The sequence below is a fragment of the Melozone crissalis genome, unplaced genomic scaffold, assembly GCF_028551555.1.
Source record: "Melozone crissalis strain CALT ecotype California unplaced genomic scaffold, PUWL_Pcris_2 ptg000016l_1, whole genome shotgun sequence".
Classification (NCBI taxonomy): domain Eukaryota; kingdom Metazoa; phylum Chordata; class Aves; order Passeriformes; family Passerellidae; genus Melozone; species Melozone crissalis.
In genome coordinates, this window is record NW_026535794.1 from 10,335,371 (window position 1) to 10,354,291 (window position 18,921).

The 18,921-nt window shown below is 35.7% G+C and overlaps 1 protein-coding gene across 3 annotated transcripts in view; it reads right to left on the reverse strand.

Moving 5' to 3' along the window:
* Nucleotides 1–18,921, reverse strand: part of ESYT2 (extended synaptotagmin 2) — an 80,378-nt gene that overhangs the window by 12,156 nt on the left and 49,301 nt on the right. The window contains exons 7-15 of one of the 3 annotated variants that reach the window (XM_054273391.1): nucleotides 17,678–17,733; nucleotides 12,837–12,957; nucleotides 12,023–12,199; nucleotides 11,476–11,558; nucleotides 10,207–10,255; nucleotides 9,477–9,566; nucleotides 8,841–8,936; nucleotides 5,900–6,001; nucleotides 1,360–1,422 (exon numbers count right to left, since the gene is read on the reverse strand). In XM_054273391.1, coding sequence (XP_054129366.1) covers nucleotides 1,360–1,422; nucleotides 5,900–6,001; nucleotides 8,841–8,936; nucleotides 9,477–9,566; nucleotides 10,207–10,255; nucleotides 11,476–11,558; nucleotides 12,023–12,199; nucleotides 12,837–12,957; nucleotides 17,678–17,733 — 837 coding nt within the window. The remainder of the gene's footprint in view (nucleotides 1–1,359; nucleotides 1,423–5,899; nucleotides 6,002–8,840; nucleotides 8,937–9,476; nucleotides 9,567–10,206; nucleotides 10,256–11,475; nucleotides 11,559–12,022; nucleotides 12,200–12,836; nucleotides 12,958–17,677; nucleotides 17,734–18,921) is intronic. The other 2 variants (XM_054273392.1, XM_054273393.1) reach the window with 2 other exon arrangements.

The following is an 18,921-nucleotide window of genomic DNA, read 5'->3' on the forward strand; positions in this document are numbered from 1 at the left end:
GCCATATCTGAGCCTTGCTCACCAGCTGTATAGCATTACATCAGACTGTGAAAACAAACAGCAGTTTAGAAACAAATTATATATACAAAGGAAAATTCCAACTGTATGTTTCTTTCATGAATTTCAATTTAATCTAACAAAAATTCAATTCAGAAAGAAAATTTAGACATGAAAGTTAATCATCTCAAGCAGGTGTTAATGCAGTTTAAAAAGCCTAGAAAATGTAGGATACATGGTTACTTTGAGTTCTACCCTGTAGAAAAATCAGGTATATCAATAGAAAGTTAGTTAAAATCTTCTTAATGCATGTAAGGTCACAATTACAACCAAGTGATTCAAATTTTATATTTTTAAATTAAGAAAGTGCATCACTTAGATTTTTTTATCTGTACTTACATTTTGGACATCATACTTCCACTAATAATTCTCAACTTTGATGTCACATACTGCTTAGAACCATACTTTCCTTTAGAAATAAAGCTGTTAAGAAAGCACTCCTTTCTTGGATGAATGCTGCCTTTCTTTTTTTATGATTTCTAAATAAAAAAAATTTAGTTCTGAAATAAAGCTGAATACAAAGGCTTACAGAACAAAAGGCAAGCCATATTATACTGCAACTGATGGCGTTTTAAAATAGTAGGTGACATTATCTTCATTTTTTCTTTGTCCACAAAATGATGCCTGAAACTTCCTTCATAAAATTATGAAACTACAGGAGTTGATAAAAGACTGTCACTTATGCTGATATGTAAATAGGAATAATTTTAAATCAAATTAAGCAGGTAGCAATGTGCACACACATAGAATGCACCTCTAACACCAGGTACTGACAGACTTGTTGTTGACAGCCTATTAAAGTCTGTCCCTTGTTCAAGTTCCTCCAGCTGAACATTAGCCCTTTCCAAGTCTGCCTACCAAAAAGCTGGCCTCAATTTCTTTAGCAGTCATATAAAAGATGTAAAACCTACTAAAAATATCTAGCAGGAGCAAGATTATTCCAAAGCAGTCCTTCAGAGCTGAGTTATTAGGTATCACTGAGTTTGTGGAAGATGTCTTAGCTTTCATGTCAGCTTCATTCTTTAGTTACTACCACAAATCAGCTCCCAGCACTTTTCCCCACTCTTCCCAAGCAGCCTGCACTCCACTAATCTGATCTAGAGCTCAAATTACCACAGACCACAGAATTTTAACAACATCCTGACACTGGCCTCTTGAAATAAAGTTCAAGTGAAACAGAATTACACTAAATTTGTATCTGGCAATAGAAATCCCATCCAGTGTTGGAAGCAGAGTGTTGCAGGCATTCGTGCATTTCCAATTACTTTTGTGACCTTAAATGGACAACTATATTAATGTTACCTTCAGGGCTTTCTGAACAGCAGCCTTCTTCAAGCCATCAGGGTTAAATTCTAATGGATTATTCTTTTAAGTCAGGAGAGAATGAACATAGGAAGGGTTAATAAGACATGCAATGAAGCAATTTCACTAGGTTAATTAATTATGACATGACAACATAGGACAAAGCAGGGGGAAAAAATCAACCTAAAAAAAAAACCCAACAAAAAACCACAACATCTTTCAAACAAAACAAAATAATGAAGGACCACCACCACCACAACAACAACAAAAAAAAATTGGACAGTTTTTTTTCCTCTTCTCCTCTGGATATTTTATTCTGCTTTAAAAGTAATATACCCAATTTCCCTCTGCTTCTATTTCTCTGCTCATTTTTTTACCTTAATAGAGATAATTCACAAAATATTTTTATTTAATGCCTGATGCCCTATGAACTGCCTTCTGAATGATCCTTTTAGAATTTGTTTGAGCATATTTTCACAACCCAGAAGCTTCTCTGATGATAAGTCAAGTAATTATGCAAAAGAGTCCTTTTGTGGGAGAAATTACAACACCTAATTGATAAGGATTTATATAATGATAAAAGTCAAATTTCTTTAAGCTTCTTCAGAAAAGTGATGCAAACACTGCATGCTAACTAGAATGAAGGTCTGCTACTTTACTCAGTTGAATGAAGACATGTAAATACACTAAAAATAGGAATTTAAACTGGCTAAGCAGGATAAAACCTCTCACTGCTTTCCATTAAATATGGAAATTTCAAAATTTTATTTTAAGATTAATATATTGTTCTTTAAGTGATGCAATAATGTCTAGAAAAAATTGCATTCACTTTATAAGAAATAATTTCAGAAAATAAGATTTGGAAATAAAACAGACTTCAAGTTATGTACTTATGGCTGGCTTTTTCTTTAGAGACACATTTTTGTTTCAAGGAATAATTCTTTTTTAGAAGCTGTAGATTGTGGCAATAAAAAATTGCACAGTGGCCTTTTAAAACATTCTGGTTTATGAACAGGAACTGGTATTAATGCTTTACCAAAAGAAATGCCTTTCTGAAATGAAAATCTAAGTGACTAAAATTTGAAGAGATTTAACCTTTATGCAGAAATATTGTTTTACAGTTTCTTTTGGGATGTCATATACTCCAGTTGGCCAAAATATTACAAAGATTCCTGGCATCCTGCTTGAAAATTTCTATTTCAGAATGAATATACTATATCCAGGACAAAATCACAGAATATTTTGAGTTGGAAGCAATCTACAAGCAAGGAACTTATCAAGTCCAACTTTTAAACTTGAGAGAACCAGAAATAAGGTTTGACTACTTTTGTGGGGTATTTTTCTTGGACATTATATTTCTTAAAATAAAATAATGGAATTTTCCACAGTGATTAATCTGATACATTAGGAACTTAGTATTGTACTTAGAGAACTTCAAAGATGGAGACTGCACACTATCCCTAGTTGAAACTAATTGAAACTTATTATTCCTCATTGGAACTAATGCTTAACTGGTTTTCATTAAGAAATTTTTAAATGCTCAACACATACATTTCTTTGCTGGAGTTGAAGCATTGTTCCCTGTTTTCTGACAAAGATAAAAGTGTCACTTTGTTTGCAGCAGTTGTGGATTCCCCATCCCTGGAAATGTTCAAGGCCAGGTTGAATGGGGCTTTTGAGGAGCGTGATCTAGTGCAAGGTGTCCCTGTCCATGGCACAGGGGTTGGAAGGAGATGATCTTTAGGGTCCCTTCCAACCCAAACCCTTCTGTGGTTCCATTATTTATTTCCATGGGCTGCAGTCCCTTTCTCTGCTAGCCATGGTTACTTTCCCTCCCATCATCAGTGCTGTGCTCCAGACCTTAAATTTCTACAGCCAAGACCAGGGCCCTGGTAATGGCTAAGAGAACAAAAGGAGTAGGCCATGCTTATCACAGGCTGCAATCCTCTTTTCTACACAGAGCACAGTGTTTTCTTTCAACATGACACAGCATGACTAAAAATCTCCTTCTGTAGAAAGATCTCTTTTCAAATTTCTTTCTTTCTATTTCTGTCCCATATTTATAAGGATGCAATGACTGTCCTCTACAGATAACCTCATTATTTCAGATGGCATCTACAATTCACCAAAATTATTTCGAATCTTAAATTGCAACTCAACTTACTGGACATTTTTCCCTTCCCATTTGCACCTGTATACTCAATACAAATCTTTCCCTTCCTATATAATTATTTCAAGGAATTTTAGAAGTCAAAACGAAACCTATGTGATCATGGATAAGGGCAGGCAACCGCTGACTCTTGGACATTGAGCATATCTCAATTCCTCTGGAATCCTAGCAAGGATAGCCCAAGAAGAACATCAGCTGGGGCAAATATGTTTAAGCCAGGCCTCAGGTTTCAAGGGAAGAAGCTGCAGGTCCATGAAGATGGTGGCTGAAAGGCTGGGAGGAAGGAGACTCAGAGGAGGAAAGGGGATACTCAATATAAAAAGGGAAGGTCTTGCTTTGGGTGACAAACTAGTCGTGATATGGTTCTGAGTGTCTGCAGTAACAGGAAAAGAGGATGGGTTATCCAAGAAATATACTGATAATGACACAGGGGAATTCTCTAACAGCCAGTGACATTTGCAGTAAATCCAGTAAATCCATAAATTATACAAGTAACAAAGTGGTTTGTTATTCAGCCAGCTCTGATTCAATATGATTTGGAGAATGACTCATTACTTCTTTAGACTCACTAACTGTTACTTGGGGTACCTCTGAGTCCTCACCAAATAACCAGAAGACAGCCACTACCTGTAAAAGCTCATTTAAAATATGGATAATTTATAAATTACACAGACACCAAAACTGTTAAAAATATTGATAATCATGAAACTCGTGTTACTTCTGGAAAATAAACTAACATAATTCTCATACCTTAACTTCAGCTAAACAGATTTACATGGGTGAATGTCTTGGTGTCACAAACCTAGATTTGCAGCAGTGAACAAACTATATAGAAAGGAACAGAGATCACTCAGAATTTTCCTCTCCCCACAGGAAGTGAGCTCCCTTTTCAACACTTCCCCAGTAACTCATGTTCCACGTTAGAGACTGGGCTTGCAGTGGGAATGTTTTATAACAGCCCATGTTTAAGGGTGCCCTGGGAATAAGTGCAGTCCTAGGGCTGCTGGAGCTGATTTTATCCCTGGGCTGCTTCAGACCTGTCCTGTCCCCTGGCCTTCAGCCACCTCCTCCTCCTCTGCAGCAAGAGCAGCCCCCAGGACACTGCAGAGCCAGGCAGCTCCCAGTGCTGCAGCAGGGAATCCAGACCCAGCTTTCTTTGCTGTTCCACTCTGCCTCACAAATCGACTCAGGGATTTGGAAAGTTTTGTCTGATTTCTAAATAAATGCTCTATACAGATAACCTGATCCTAAGATCCTAAGATCCTAAGATCCACAAAAAACATCAGGGCTACATTCTTAATCCAGCTTTTTTTTTTTTTTAATGATAATTACTTTTTAAGATATATCTGGTATAGGTGTAACTAAAAGAAAGAGCAACTCCTTAACATTTTTAACACCAAGATGATGGAACTGTAGGTTATCAATTGCCTTTCTCATTCATTAATTTTAAACAAAATTATAGCATGATTATGACTTTTTAGACATTTCAAAATTAACCTCTACAGAGAAACTAACAGGATTTTTGCTGGGCTTTGGAAAGGTGTTTTAAAATCAAAGATTATGATGTGGCCAGCCAGTTAAAATTTATCTGCACAATCTCCAAAGACAAACCCACCTCTCTCTGGAAAAAAAGATACTTATTCTGAACAGATTCTCAGTCTTTTTGAAGATACCAAGGTTGTAATTCCAGATTTAAGTATAAGATACTTAGAGGCTCATCAGTTTTTAATAGTTTTGTAACATTCAATTCAAGAAAAAGTATTACTTATTAATTCACCCTAGCCTGGATTCTCCTAACTACAGACTAATTTCCAAAAAAGAAAAGGAGCTTGGGAATTTGCAAAACAAGGAGCATCATGGAGTGAGATAGAATTTACAAGGGAATTTAGTCTGGGAAGCACAAAGAACTGCATCCATTTTTAAAACAACTTGAACCAGTGTGGAGAGGTTACAAGTTCTTACAAACATTGAGTGTGTCACCTTTTGAAGAAACTATTGGTTGCAATTTTATTATTTTAATTTCTTTGCAATAAAAGCCAACAATTAACCAGCACATAGTGTGCTAGTACAGTATTCATTTTATTTCTCAATGAATCAGCAATTTAAGTTAAATGTAAAGAGCTTTTACACCAAACTTATCTTGGGTTTTATCGAAAAAGGTTACTTACTTACCCAATGATATGCTGATCAATGAAATTTAAGTAGCCTTTAAAATGCAATAAAAATAGCACAAAAACAATGCACACTTGTTGAAACCATGCAGGAAAACAAATTGCATGCTCTCATTCCACTAGAGTGAGTGGCTTTAGTAGCACTAATCCACACTCTGGCAGAGAAAAGGTACAATACAAACAATACCAGAGAACTCACAAATAGTGCTCTATAGAGTGAGGTAGTGTTTTCACAAAAGACTAGTCCAGATGCTCTCCTCTCTTTTAAGTATCCACACCCAAAGTTTCCCTCGTAGATACTCTTAGGAAGATGGAAATGGAAGGAGAAAGCAGAGTGATGGGATTGTGGCAGAATGAATGCATAAGCAGCTTTACTACACAGCAAAGTTAAGGAAAATAGTCAAAGGATTCCAGAGAAAACAGCAAGAGACAAAAAGTAAATATTTCTCATTACAAATAGTTTCATCCATTAAATGACTTTCTGTAGCACAGCAAGGTGGAATGCTTTTTGAATTTTATTTTTTTCATTAATTATTCAAATATATTAACCCACTTTCCAGGCTCACTCTTGGTAGTTCAGATTTATATGGCAGATCCAACTAATGTTTACTAACTTAGAGACCAGCCTTCTACACCATTTCTATTTCTTTTCCAGATCAATCATCCCAGTGTGCCAGAAACTCACAACTATGATGCAAAAGAAAGGCCTGAGTTGTGGTTACTCAACACTGTAACTCCAACAAAACAAGGCTGAAGGCATGACCTAAAATGTACCAGTGATAAGCATTCACTTAAGGCAATTTTCAAGATAATAAAAAGTAATTATTCTTGTAGAAAACTTTTCACTGTAACATTAAAGTGGTGCACAAAAATCTTCAAACTATTAATAAGGGTCAGTGTCATTTTAAGTATTCTATTGAATTCTCTCTTCTCCATAAATACAAGCAATCCAAGAGATTCATTTGCTATTTCTCTACATAACCCCTACCACTGAACTTGAGCAAAACATGAAAAACCAACAAATTTCATATTTAGTCTTGTAAATGTTGCTCCATATTAGAATCCTATGGCCATAAAAAAGCTCTATTACTACAATTAACTGCAGTTCCTGTAGAACTCCATGACATTTTCTTTCTAGAATGTGCAGGAACCTTTTCAGTTCTCCTGCATAAAAAAGTCTTCCCGTGGTATTTTCCCCCTATGTGACATAACTGTGAAGCCTTTTGGTCTCTCGTTTTGGAAAATTTCATTTAACACAATATCATATTATTCTTTTGTAGTAAAGTTGTACATGCAATTTGCAATTGTTCTATGTTACTTTCTGTTACATTCTTTACAACACTGGAAAGAAAATTACTTGAATTTAAATATGGAGTAATTTGTTGCAGCTTTTCTGGGCTGGTAGAGGAAGAAGAAAGTAAGAGGATTAAACAGGTCCCACACTATGATCATCATTCTTCACCCACCCAGGCAATAATTCTTGTGCTGTAGACAGAATATCAAATGCAGCAATAGGAAATTTGGGATGCTGTTCCCAAATTTCCTAATTTATCTGCTTTGTGCAAAGAACTCCCCCTTTCTTTGCCCTAGAGTTTAGATATCTACTGATTAAATGCACTGAAATTAAAATACTGTCTGCAAAAACAGGCAGAAGTTGAGACTTGCAACCTCATCTTTCCAAAGGAAGGAGACAATGTTGGAGAATGTTTGTTTAAAACAAACAATGTTAGAGAATGTTTGTTTAAAACAAAAAAATAATTTATGTCAAAGCCTCAGTATTTGCTGGAGCATGTAAGAGAGAATCAGAGCTATGTAGAAAAGACTGGAACTGGAGTAGGAGAGAACTTTACACCACTTATTTTAAGTAAGAGGCTTTAGTGTATTTTACCAAACATTAGCTTTGTGGCTGTTTCAGTAAAATTCAGTAGTTGAATGAGAAGATACATAAATTGGTTCAACTGAATCTAGTACACAAAACAGATGGCAGACAGACTTTTTCTGTCTGTTGCAGTACTCTGAAACTGATACTAAGCACACCATAATTCTATTCTGTTCCTGATTACTCTGTACTGTAGTAATTCTAATTTCTTTTCTGCTAAGTTACAGATTTTGCCTGAATTCAATATACAGTGAGGTTAAAAAGGAAACATGAGGATTCCAACTCTATTCCAAATGAGTCTTTTTAGCTTTTAAAATAGCCTAGAAATACCACTTCCAAACTCTGCTCTATACACCCTGGAACAGACATGAAATCACTAGTCAGTCATGTAAATTGTTTGGGCTACTAAGGTTTCATTTGTTACCACTAGGATTTAACTTAATTTTAACCTAAATTTCAGCAGAAAAATCTGCAAAATGCATGCAAAAAAATCCAAACCTTCAAAACTGTATTCTCTGATTAATACTTATTCATCACTTCCAGAACCTCTCATCTAATAGCAATACTGAAACCAGCAAAACTCAGTTAAGTTTCACTTATCTCTTTACAGTAGGGTTAAATTTATTATTGCTATCAATTACAACCAGGAACAGTACTTTACTAACCTGAAATAAACTCCAAAAAAAGTTATTTCAGAGTCCCATAGGATAAATCCATAGAGAGAACATGATTTATTTCTATGTTTTGCACAAGCAAATAAACCACCCTGCCAAAAACAATCTGATAGAAATCTCATACAAGTGTTCTGGCACTGTAAAATCAAGTGCAAATGATTGACTTCATGGTGAGGACTTCAGTACCTTTAAATCTCCAGCAATACCCTAAGCCAAAGCAAGCAAGTTCACCTGAACTTATGGAAGTGGGTTGTTTCCCAGTTAGTTCCTTAAAATTCCTCATGCTAATCCCATACCATGTATGGAAAACATCATGGAATAAAAACATGCAGCCTTTCAAGTCCAGGAAAGGAGCATTCTTTATAGAAAAACCACACTGATTAAAGAATAATATTTTATTAAATGTATAGCTAAAGACTATGCTACTAAAAAAGAGGACCTTACATCACACGTCTTGAAAGGAGAGGAATTATAGAGAAGATGGCACAATGTGTGTTAGTAAAGCAGTGTCACACTACCAAGCAAGACATGCTGGGAGTACCCAAGAGACTCTGAGACAGAAGGGTATCCATGAGAACATAACTTACAGGCAGATTTCTTGCTGAGTCCAAATACAGAATAAGCAATGCAGAGGAAAGCCCATCATTAGCTTGGTCTTTATCAGCTCTAATGCTTGTTAGCACCTAAAACAAAAACACACTGTAAGCCTTCCTGGAAACCAAGTGTTACTATTTCTGTCTCTTTTCTGAAAAAAACCTCAAAAAAAAAAAAAAAAAAAAAACCCAAAAAACAAAACATCTCCCAAAAATCAAACATACACAAATTCAGAGCATGAAGCATAAAAAGTAAGTTTTCAAGACTCATATAGACATTTCAAAACCATTTGCACAAAAATTTGCACCCCATTTCCTACTTTTCTTTTAGATTGGACAGATTGTAACATCATATCCAGCTTTGTCTCCCAAGTAATGAAATGTTAGCAGACATTCTCAAACAGTAACATTAAGAGGAAAGAAAAGAACCACAAAAGCATTTGAAAATCTCATTTAAACCATTTACACTTATGGCTGGGTTGAGATTTCTAAAGACAGACAGTTTGGAATAAAGCTGTTTCTCCAAATTCACAGCAGCTAGAGGTCTGGTTACATACTTAACAAAAAAGTCACAACAAATCACCCCAAAACAATTAAGATTAGAAGGAAAATAATGTGTTCCTTTAATACCTTGTCTAGATTGTCAGCAGTTGGCATCAATGTGAGCCATTCCAGTTTTAAATGCAACTTTCCTTTGGACACTTCATCCAAAGTAAACCACTGAAAATTAAGCAAAGTAATGTGAAATAATCTGGCAAACAAATCTATGATTGCAATTAGTTCTTCAGGACATTTAGGAAGTGCTAAAGTCTGCTAAGAATCTCTCAGAGCTGGAGTCCACATAACCTGAAAAGATCTGATCCATTAAAAGGTCATATTTTGCATAAAGTATTACAATACAGAATGATAAAACCACCCAGACAAACATTATACATTATATATAAAAGCATCTTTAAAATACCAAGAAAGTTCTTAAAGTTCTATAAGGATATTCTGGGAAAACAAACTTTGCACAAGGGTCCTATGAAATCTCTCTTACATATAGGACAAAAATTGGTCTGCCCAGCAATTAACTATTCTCTTGCAAAAAAACCTTCTCACCATACCTAAGTTACTATTTTTTGCATTTGCATGGGAGCAACCTTAAAACCCCAAGACCAACAAAGAATGTCATTATTTTTCAGATTTCACCAGTTTAGATAGCTCTTAAACCACTGTACTGATCATCAGGGCATGATTTCTACAGCATTAAGGTTATTCTTGCACATAGAGGAATTATGCCCAGGAAAAAATAATCCAAGAACAACAACATGTACAACATATGGGTCTTGTTAAACCGAAAATGACTGAACTCCATTACCTCATCTAGAAGACGCTCCTTTTCAACTTCAATTAAATCAATCATCAAACTAAGAAAACGGAGAAAAAGAAGTAGTATTTTAGCCAAGAAACAAAAGATCTAGCACAGAACTCAAGCCTCACCCTGATTATCCACCACTGACATCAAAAGAGCAGAATATTTTTCTTTTAGCCCCTCAGAAAAGAAGGAGCAGGGAAGGAAATGGCTGAGCAAAGATGAGTGCAGAGTTTCAGGAAAATGCCAACAACAGAGCCCATTTTGTAACCTTGAGGGAACAATGTAACTCACATGTGTATGACCCAACTCTCAAAACAGAGAGCACATCCAAACTACCCACCGGAAAAGCACCTATGACCAAATTCATGCTTTGGCAGTGTCTGGGAGAATTCTAGTTCATACAAGCTAAAAATGTAGCAGGGAATGAATCTGCTAAAAATTAAACAGAGCAGACATCTGCATGCCAGTGCATGAACATTTGTCTGGCTTCTTATTTTATTAATACTGATGTACACATTAGGTCACTTCCTCCTCCCATCACTTCAGTGTAAGATTAGGGAAGTGCAAAGAAAAAGAAACCTTTGCACTGCCTACTTCTTAATTTTAATGAGAAGTAGGTACTGTTGCTCCTGTTAAGAGAGGAGGAGCTGGAAAAACAAGGGAGTTCTACTATGGAAAGCAACAATGGGAAGTTCCAAAACTCTGCAAGAAATAAAGGTGACAAATTACTGGAGAAAGAAGCTGGCTAAACCCATGAAATGTTTATGACCAAACACCTATGGCCTATGGAGTCAAAGAGTGAGTCATGTTTGTAAAAGCATTACAGTAAAATTTTTTCTTTAATCAAATAGTTAAGATCAGCTCTTAAGAGGAAAAACAAACTCAAGACAGTCATTTAGAAGCTATGAAGATGAAGAAGATACAGAGCTATAAAACTATATTAACTTTGCCTGAAGAAAGAATTAAGACTTAGTGCTAGCTCACAGACATTAAAGAAGCTAGGGCACAATTCTGGGTACCCACAATACTCACCTGCTTTTTTCAGAAAAGATGTAAACATATAGATGTGTATATACACACCCAGGCACATTTGCATATAAATGAATTTACACACATGAAGTAGTTAGGAAACTACTTACTACCAAGATAATTGATTTATAAATAAAATTAGATAGCAGAACAACTGCAATAAAATAAAAATAATAACTGAAGAAAAATTACAATATTTAATCTCTTTCCAATACATACAAACATCTTCTCCATAACATTTACCTCCCCAGGAAGTCATCTTTATCTGGATCTTCATCAAAGAGCTCAATCTCTAGCTCCTGTCCTGGATGTTCATACACTAAGGCCTGGAAGTTCAGTGAGAGGGCATTATCAGTAAAACTGACCAGCTGGGTTAAATGGCATAATAACAGTAAAACACTGAACTGCACTAACTTTGTACAGTAAAATACATTAGTAAGCAAATGCTTTTAAAAATTAAATTTAATGAGAGTAGAGCAATTTTAAGAGCTTTTCAGATAAAATTTGTCAATGGCAGCTCTAAAAGTCCAAACTACTTTTTCAGAATTACTGATGCTCAGTCTAGACAAAAAAAAAAAAAGGAAAAAAAATATTTATATATATATATATAAATAAATAAATAAAGGGAGAATTTCTGTTTTGTTACAGAACTTTGGGCTTCTAGAGGGAGATATCAAGAAGCTCCTTAAGGACACCCCTTAATAACCTCTTTAACAAAAGTAGAGGATATTTCTTCTTTTTTTTCTTACATAAAGAAGAACATAAAACAAGGTATTTTTATTGGTTATACCTCATAAACTTCATTCCATTTTGGATTGAGATTTTCTTTGATGACCTTGCTTTGGAAAATTTGGTTGCCCACACGGAGGATTCCATAAGGATCTGACTTTCCTTTGACAATCCCTTTTAGATAAGTATCTTTCCCCTCTAAGTCCTGAGCTTCAATAAAGTGTATCCTTAGAACACCCTGAGAAAAGAAAAGATGAGTTTGTTTAGTAATCTGAGAGCTTCCATGTCATCACCATTTACACAAAGATGTTTTATAATTTCCATTGCCATTTCCTTAACATGAAACTTATTTTGGACATACTGTAAATAGAAGATATCAGTGCTGATCCACACACTCAACAGACCTAGCACTCAAGAGACTCCTGAAAAGAAAAACTGTCATCAGCCATCAGAAACATGCCAGTTACATCAAGAAATATCAGGTTTCTGGAAGTGAGTAGCAAAACATAGCAACAACTGTTTAGTGAAGCACACTAATAGTAACTTTCCACGATAACATAAAACACATGCTACTTTTTTATCTATACAGTTAAACTAGATTGTAGCAATCTAGTGATTGTAAAAGTAATATGTTTAAGATTTTTTTAAAAAGAATAAATAAATGAATAAGTAAATAAATCTTTCTTGGTGGTCTTTTGAAACATTAACTTCACAGAAATTGTTTATAAATTAAATCAGTTATTATCAGTGATGGAACTCACAGCAACTTGTACCAGTGCAGTAACTGTATTTCAAAATTCCTCCACATTGCCTTGAACAGTTACTACAGAAGAAACCAAATGCCCAATTACTGCTGTTGACAGAAACCTGCTTACCTTTGGTATAGGAAACCTCAGCTGAGCAATCTGCACTTCACTGACCAGGGGGACTGTAATTCTATTTGGAAGGACCAAGTAGTTGGATATGATATCCAATATTATTGTATCTGATAAGCCACTGTTGGAGAAAAGAATCCTCAGTTACTTTAAAAAAATATTCCTTTTGCTGCTTAACAACCTAAATGGAGAAAATATTTGCCTTCCTGGGAGAGCCGAAGTCAGATCTGGTTTGTAAAATTAAAATAAAGGATTCTTGCCCAAACGGCCACCAGGTGGAAGCAGCTGACACTGAACAGCAGAAACCACAGGGATGAATATAAAGTTCCCATTTTCCTGCCACAGCCAAATTTCCCCCCTCACCCTTGCCTTTTAAAAGCAGCCTGGGTAAAAAGGAATTGCATAAGTGCTCTTGCCTCTAATGCATACAACCAAGCAGATGGTAACTGTTTAATTACTTTTGTCCTTCAATAATGATTTATCTGTCCTTGCAAGTTTGGCGACCCCTTCCTGTGTTGTTATGAAACCACTTGTCCTCTTGAGCTGGGAGGACCATCACTTAAACCACAGACACACAGAACACAATGTGTAAAACAGTAAAACGTAGTCTAGGGAAGCAAAACTGGTTCTGTCCAGTGAAAAGGGAGGGGCAGTGCAACCACACTGGTAATGAATCACATAAAACCCAACCCCACACCCCTCCACAAACACAGAGAAGAGAACAATTTCCTAAGCTACAAGGTCATCCAGCTCAGGTCTGAACTGACAACAAATCACTGTCACACCAACAGCACTGGTTGCACACACTGCCTGCACAGGGAGAAGGCAGAACACAGAACACAAGCACCCAGGACATCCCAGGAGGATGCCCAAAGATTCAGAGAGGTCATTACAACAATACTTGAGATACTCTGAACTGCAGAGGGACATTCTCACTAAACTGGTGGGGCTATGATTTCTCCTCCTAAATACACTCCATGATTCCTTTTTTACAGTCTTTGTCAAATCAAGATGCAGATAATATTTGATTACTTGGAACTTTTTTTGGATGAAGCACTTCTGTGTGAGCACCTTGTGAAGTTTTCTAAGACTGAATCTGAAGCTGGGAATAACTCTGACTCAGGAGCTAGCATATAAAAACACAAAAGCTGCAGTGAAACATGATATGAGTTACAGTTTCATTTGGAAAGAAAATGTAGTGGTGAGCAATTAACATTATGCTAGAGATGAGCAGCAGAACAAATCCATTAAATACAATTTGGCCCACTAGAAATGCACACTGATTTTCATGCCAAATCCACATCTGATTTTCAATGCCCAGATTTGAAACCTGAGCAGCCTGCAAGCCCTTGGCTGCCCCTGGAAATCCAGGTAACTACAATACATGATGCAACATGGCTGACTGTAATGGTGCTCAGAACAACAGGAACAGAAGAAGCTCAAGGCTGCATCAAAACCAATGGACAGGTCTGTGCAGGCTTCTGGTTAGAAAGAGGAAACAGTGGATAATGTTAAGATATTGCTCAGAGGAAAAAAGTTTCCACTCAACTTCTGAGTTAATTCACATGTGCCCTAAGGAGTCTTCCTTCTCCTCCCTTTCATGCAGAGCTTATCCAATCACATTTACAGAGGTTGTCATTCTATGTGAACCCTAGAAATTCAGTTTCAGTAAATTTTAAGACAAATACTACATGTTATTTGAAGAGTAGCTTCACGTAGCTATCATTTTAACATACTGCTTTTCAAACTTTAAAGTTTCATTCTGCCAAACCTCTCGCTTTCAGTTTATGCTCTCTGAAATGAGCCAAGAAAATAGAATTCATTATTTTGTCAAGAGGTGACAAAAAATTGAAGATAAACATCTCAACCAGTGTTAACATTAAAAGGAAAAGAAAAACCAAACCAAAGCTGAAGTGATGGTAACCACACAAGCACCAATCACACTTTTCAAAATTCAAGTCTAATGACAACACTCTAGTATAGAGACCAGGTAAGCTTTTTTGTTCCTGCTTTTGTTAGCGTCCCTACTTGGTAAGAAGAGAAAGCTCTGCCTTTATGCTCAGTCCCTTAAGAACAGATGACTAATGGAGAAAATCAAGTGACAGAAAGCAAAGGAGCTGTGCAAGGAAAGCAATGGTACCAGAGCTTGCCCTGCTCTTCTCTAGTGTTTCATTAAAATCACAAACTTTATGTGATCACAGGTGTAAATACAGGTGTAAATACTCTGGACTAGCATAAGGTTCAGAGAGTGACTAATGTTCAAATAGAGCTGCAGCAAATCTCCTTAAATAAAAGAAACACAGCCCAAGTACTTGGAGGACTCACAATTCTTTATGCCAGAACCAAACCCCAACTGATTCCAGAGGTCAGTCTCATAATTCTATCCCATTACTACTTGAATTTCACAAAAAACACCTGAGAAAAATGAGGCAGTGTTAATAAAGTTTCACCAAGATTTACCTAGAGAAACTGAACTCCTAGGAGGTAGCAGATACCCTAACTTTAAATATGGAGCTGAAAAAGAACACTAAAGATTGCATGCCACTAACTAATGAATTAAATGAATTCTAAAACAACATGATGCTTTCAAGCTGTTTAAATCTCATCCAGTATTAGCCAGCTGGGGTGCACCTAGATGCAAAGTATTCCTCATGAATACAAGGCAAAAATGACAATCTTTTGCATTTTTTGTTATCTAAAGTAAGTGGTCTGATCTATGGAAAACAGACAAAACACTGCAAGCAACAGAGAAAGATGCATTAATATAAACCCTTATGTTGATGCATCATTAAAAACCAGCTTCCTAAGATCAAAAAACTTTAGTCAATGATTCTATGTACAATTATTTTTTCAGTCCAAAAAAGGAAAGAAGTGTAGAATGTTTCATATAGTTTATAAGACTGTCTTCAAAAGCTCAATTTCATTGTAGAAAAATAACTGCTAGTTGCCTACTCTTTTGTATTGCTCTCTACTTATCTCTACCTAATTTTTACCAGTTGTGTATTTTTCCTGTGCTATCTTTATTCATACTGCAGACACAGCAAATTTCTGACTGCATTGAGTGTTTTCACTGTGTCTCAAGCAACCCAAACATCTTCCCATCAACCACATCCCTTCCTGAAAGCACCTGAGTATTCTCACATCCTGTCTCCTCTTCACACAGAGATTTTAATTCCACTTCTCCACAAGCTATACTAATGATGGAATATGAATTCCTTGTATGTCCTTCTCCTTTGTGAAGTCATATAGGAAAAGCAATAAAAAATTAGTTAACAGCTGACAGAGAAGCTGCCAGCAGCTAATGCTGAAATTCAATTAGTAGCAGACATTTGCAAGCAGAGTACAATAAGCAGTTCAGTGTGCAGCCAAAAGCCATAGGATAATAAAGGTGGCGGCAGCAATTTCTTGTTCATCATTGTTTATAACAACTACAATATGTCAAGTTGTCAGACCAAAATACACAACTTATCTATACAGATAAGAAAAACAAATTCAGCACCAAAGAAACCTCTTGGCAAGGCAGAGCATGAGTCACCCCAGTCACAGTTACTATAGAAACTATACCACGTCTAGGTGGCACTGGTTTGTGCATATGTGGCCAAGTTTGGTTGCTCTGGAAACCATAAACTTGAGATATTTAGCTAGACTTTGTTTACATCTGAGGTTTTGTGTTTGCAGTCAGGCAAATATGTAGCAGGATGTGAGTCTCAGGAGCCTAGTAAAGTTAAGTGCTAAATGTAAATTTAGTCGTGTTATATCAAAAAGGGGAATTATTACTCAGGAGCTGTATTTTGGAAGCCATTTTCTCTCACTCATCACGAAAACCTCTTTCCTCAGAGACAGACTTGAAACATAAGAAATTCTTGGAGCCATTAACCTACTTAATGCAAGTTCTAATTTCAAACTGTTCAGCTGGGATTCCATGCAATGGCTCCACGTGTCTAAGGAAAGCAAAATTCACTTCAGTCATGCAATTGATTACTAAGGGATTAATTTAATAACTAAATTCAAACTCCTGTTTTGAAACAATAAAAATAATTCTGGAGTCAGCCAACTCTTGAGAGTATGGCATCTAATAAAAAGGGCTAGTCACAAAATCCAAGTGTGTATCAGATCCACCATTATCTCCTTTGCCATTGTCTCCATATTAAAAGCCCTTGGGTAACTATTAAAACCTGATAAATATGAATATATTAATGGATTTAACTTAATCAGGTTTATAATGATTGAAAGCAGCCTGATTTGCACCTCTATTATGCTTTTTAATTTGGGATTTTATCATGTGGAATTAGGAAAAGCTCTGAATAAGCTAACACATTTTATTGCTATATACAGTGAATATTTTGATACTCCGCTTGATCTTCACATAATAAACTGAAAGCTTTAAAAGTAAACACTTGAAGATATTAGAAACTTTATTTAGTTTGAATAGTCTTAAGGTACTTCTAACTACCTTTACACAAGCAAATAGAGATGGATTGGCATACAAAGCCAAGAAACAAGATGTCATTAACTCACTGGCATGAAAGGAAGGCTCTGATCATAGGAGATGGCAGATAGGAAATTCATAAGATTCTAGAAAGGCTGAGAACACTAAAAGAAGTACATTATAAATTACATTTTCAAACTATTTTAACATGATCTACTAGATATATTTTTTGCATACTTTGACTTGTGGTGAAATCACTACCTTCTGCAAATTGAGCAATTTCATATAATTCTACATTAAGAGAAAACTGCTCAGAGTCATCCAACCTAGAAACTATTCAATTTATGGTCTTGAGATTCTCTGGGCTTTATTGGGGTGCAGATATATCAAACACTGCTTTAGGTATACTCACTTCAGTCCTGGAACATCCAGAAGATTGGTCAGTCCAGTCCAGTTAATTTCCAAAAGCTGTGAATTGCAGAGAAAAGAGGGAGGGGGGAAAAAATGACAGGAAAAAAAAAGAAAAGCAGCTTAGAATTTGTAATACTGAAGAAATAAACACAATTGCTACATATTCTGATCAGTGGAGAATTAAACAGTTTCCAGGATTTTGTCAAACAAACAAACAAAACAACTCTTCCTTTTTTAAGAATTTTTAGATACATTTTTTAATGTTATAAAAATTTTTACCAGTCTCTTATCCACTCTTCATATAAATATACACCCCCAATATACACAAATACACAGGATCTACTCCATACAATCCATATAGAATAATGAAATGTAATCTTATTTTCTGGAGAAATATTTCTGGGGTCACCGTAGACCTGTTAGAGATGAACAATCATTAACATGCATTTGCAAATTATAATAACCTGAAAAAGAACCCCACATGAGACCAGGAAAATAAGAGATCTAGAAGAGGTAGTCAACAGAAAGAATGAAGAATTGGGATTAAGAAGGTGGCAGGAAGATGTGATAACAGCTTTCAAACATAAGAGGCTGTTTTCAAGGCAGAAGTTCATTTTACCACTGATAAAGAAGAAAGGTTTCAACAGGATTAAGTATCAAAGAGAGAAAAATTGTCAGAAATAATTAAAAGGGATAACTCGTTGCTAGGCCATGCATACTTTGTCACTGAAAATCTTTGCAGAATATTATGCTGTATAAAGGTACCTATTCTGCTTCATGATTGCTGCCATTAAAAACTAATTTAAAACATCCTTTTTGATCCTATAATATTCTAATTCTAGATAACAAAACCAATAGATCTGAGTTCTCTTAGTTCTCTCTTCACTGAATTATTTCAATTAACTTCACAGAAGTTACCAGAGTATTTAAGCAACACATAAACCCAAACCCATCCAGTTACCAACATGTTTCCAAATCCAACTCACTCAATCTAACTGCATGAGAAAAGGATTTTGATATTCCTCAGTTAAGAAACTAATTGTGGCAGTCCAGCTGAATGCTAAAACAAAACAACAAACCTCTGCAAGAACAAATGTTGTGTATTTTCACAAACAGATGAGAATCATCACCCCAACTTCACTTTCTTTTTTAAAAATAGCACATACCATTCTTTTACAAAGGATCTATTAATAGTTTAATTAGTGATTTCCTTTGTGAATACTTCCAGTAAAGATAAGACATAAT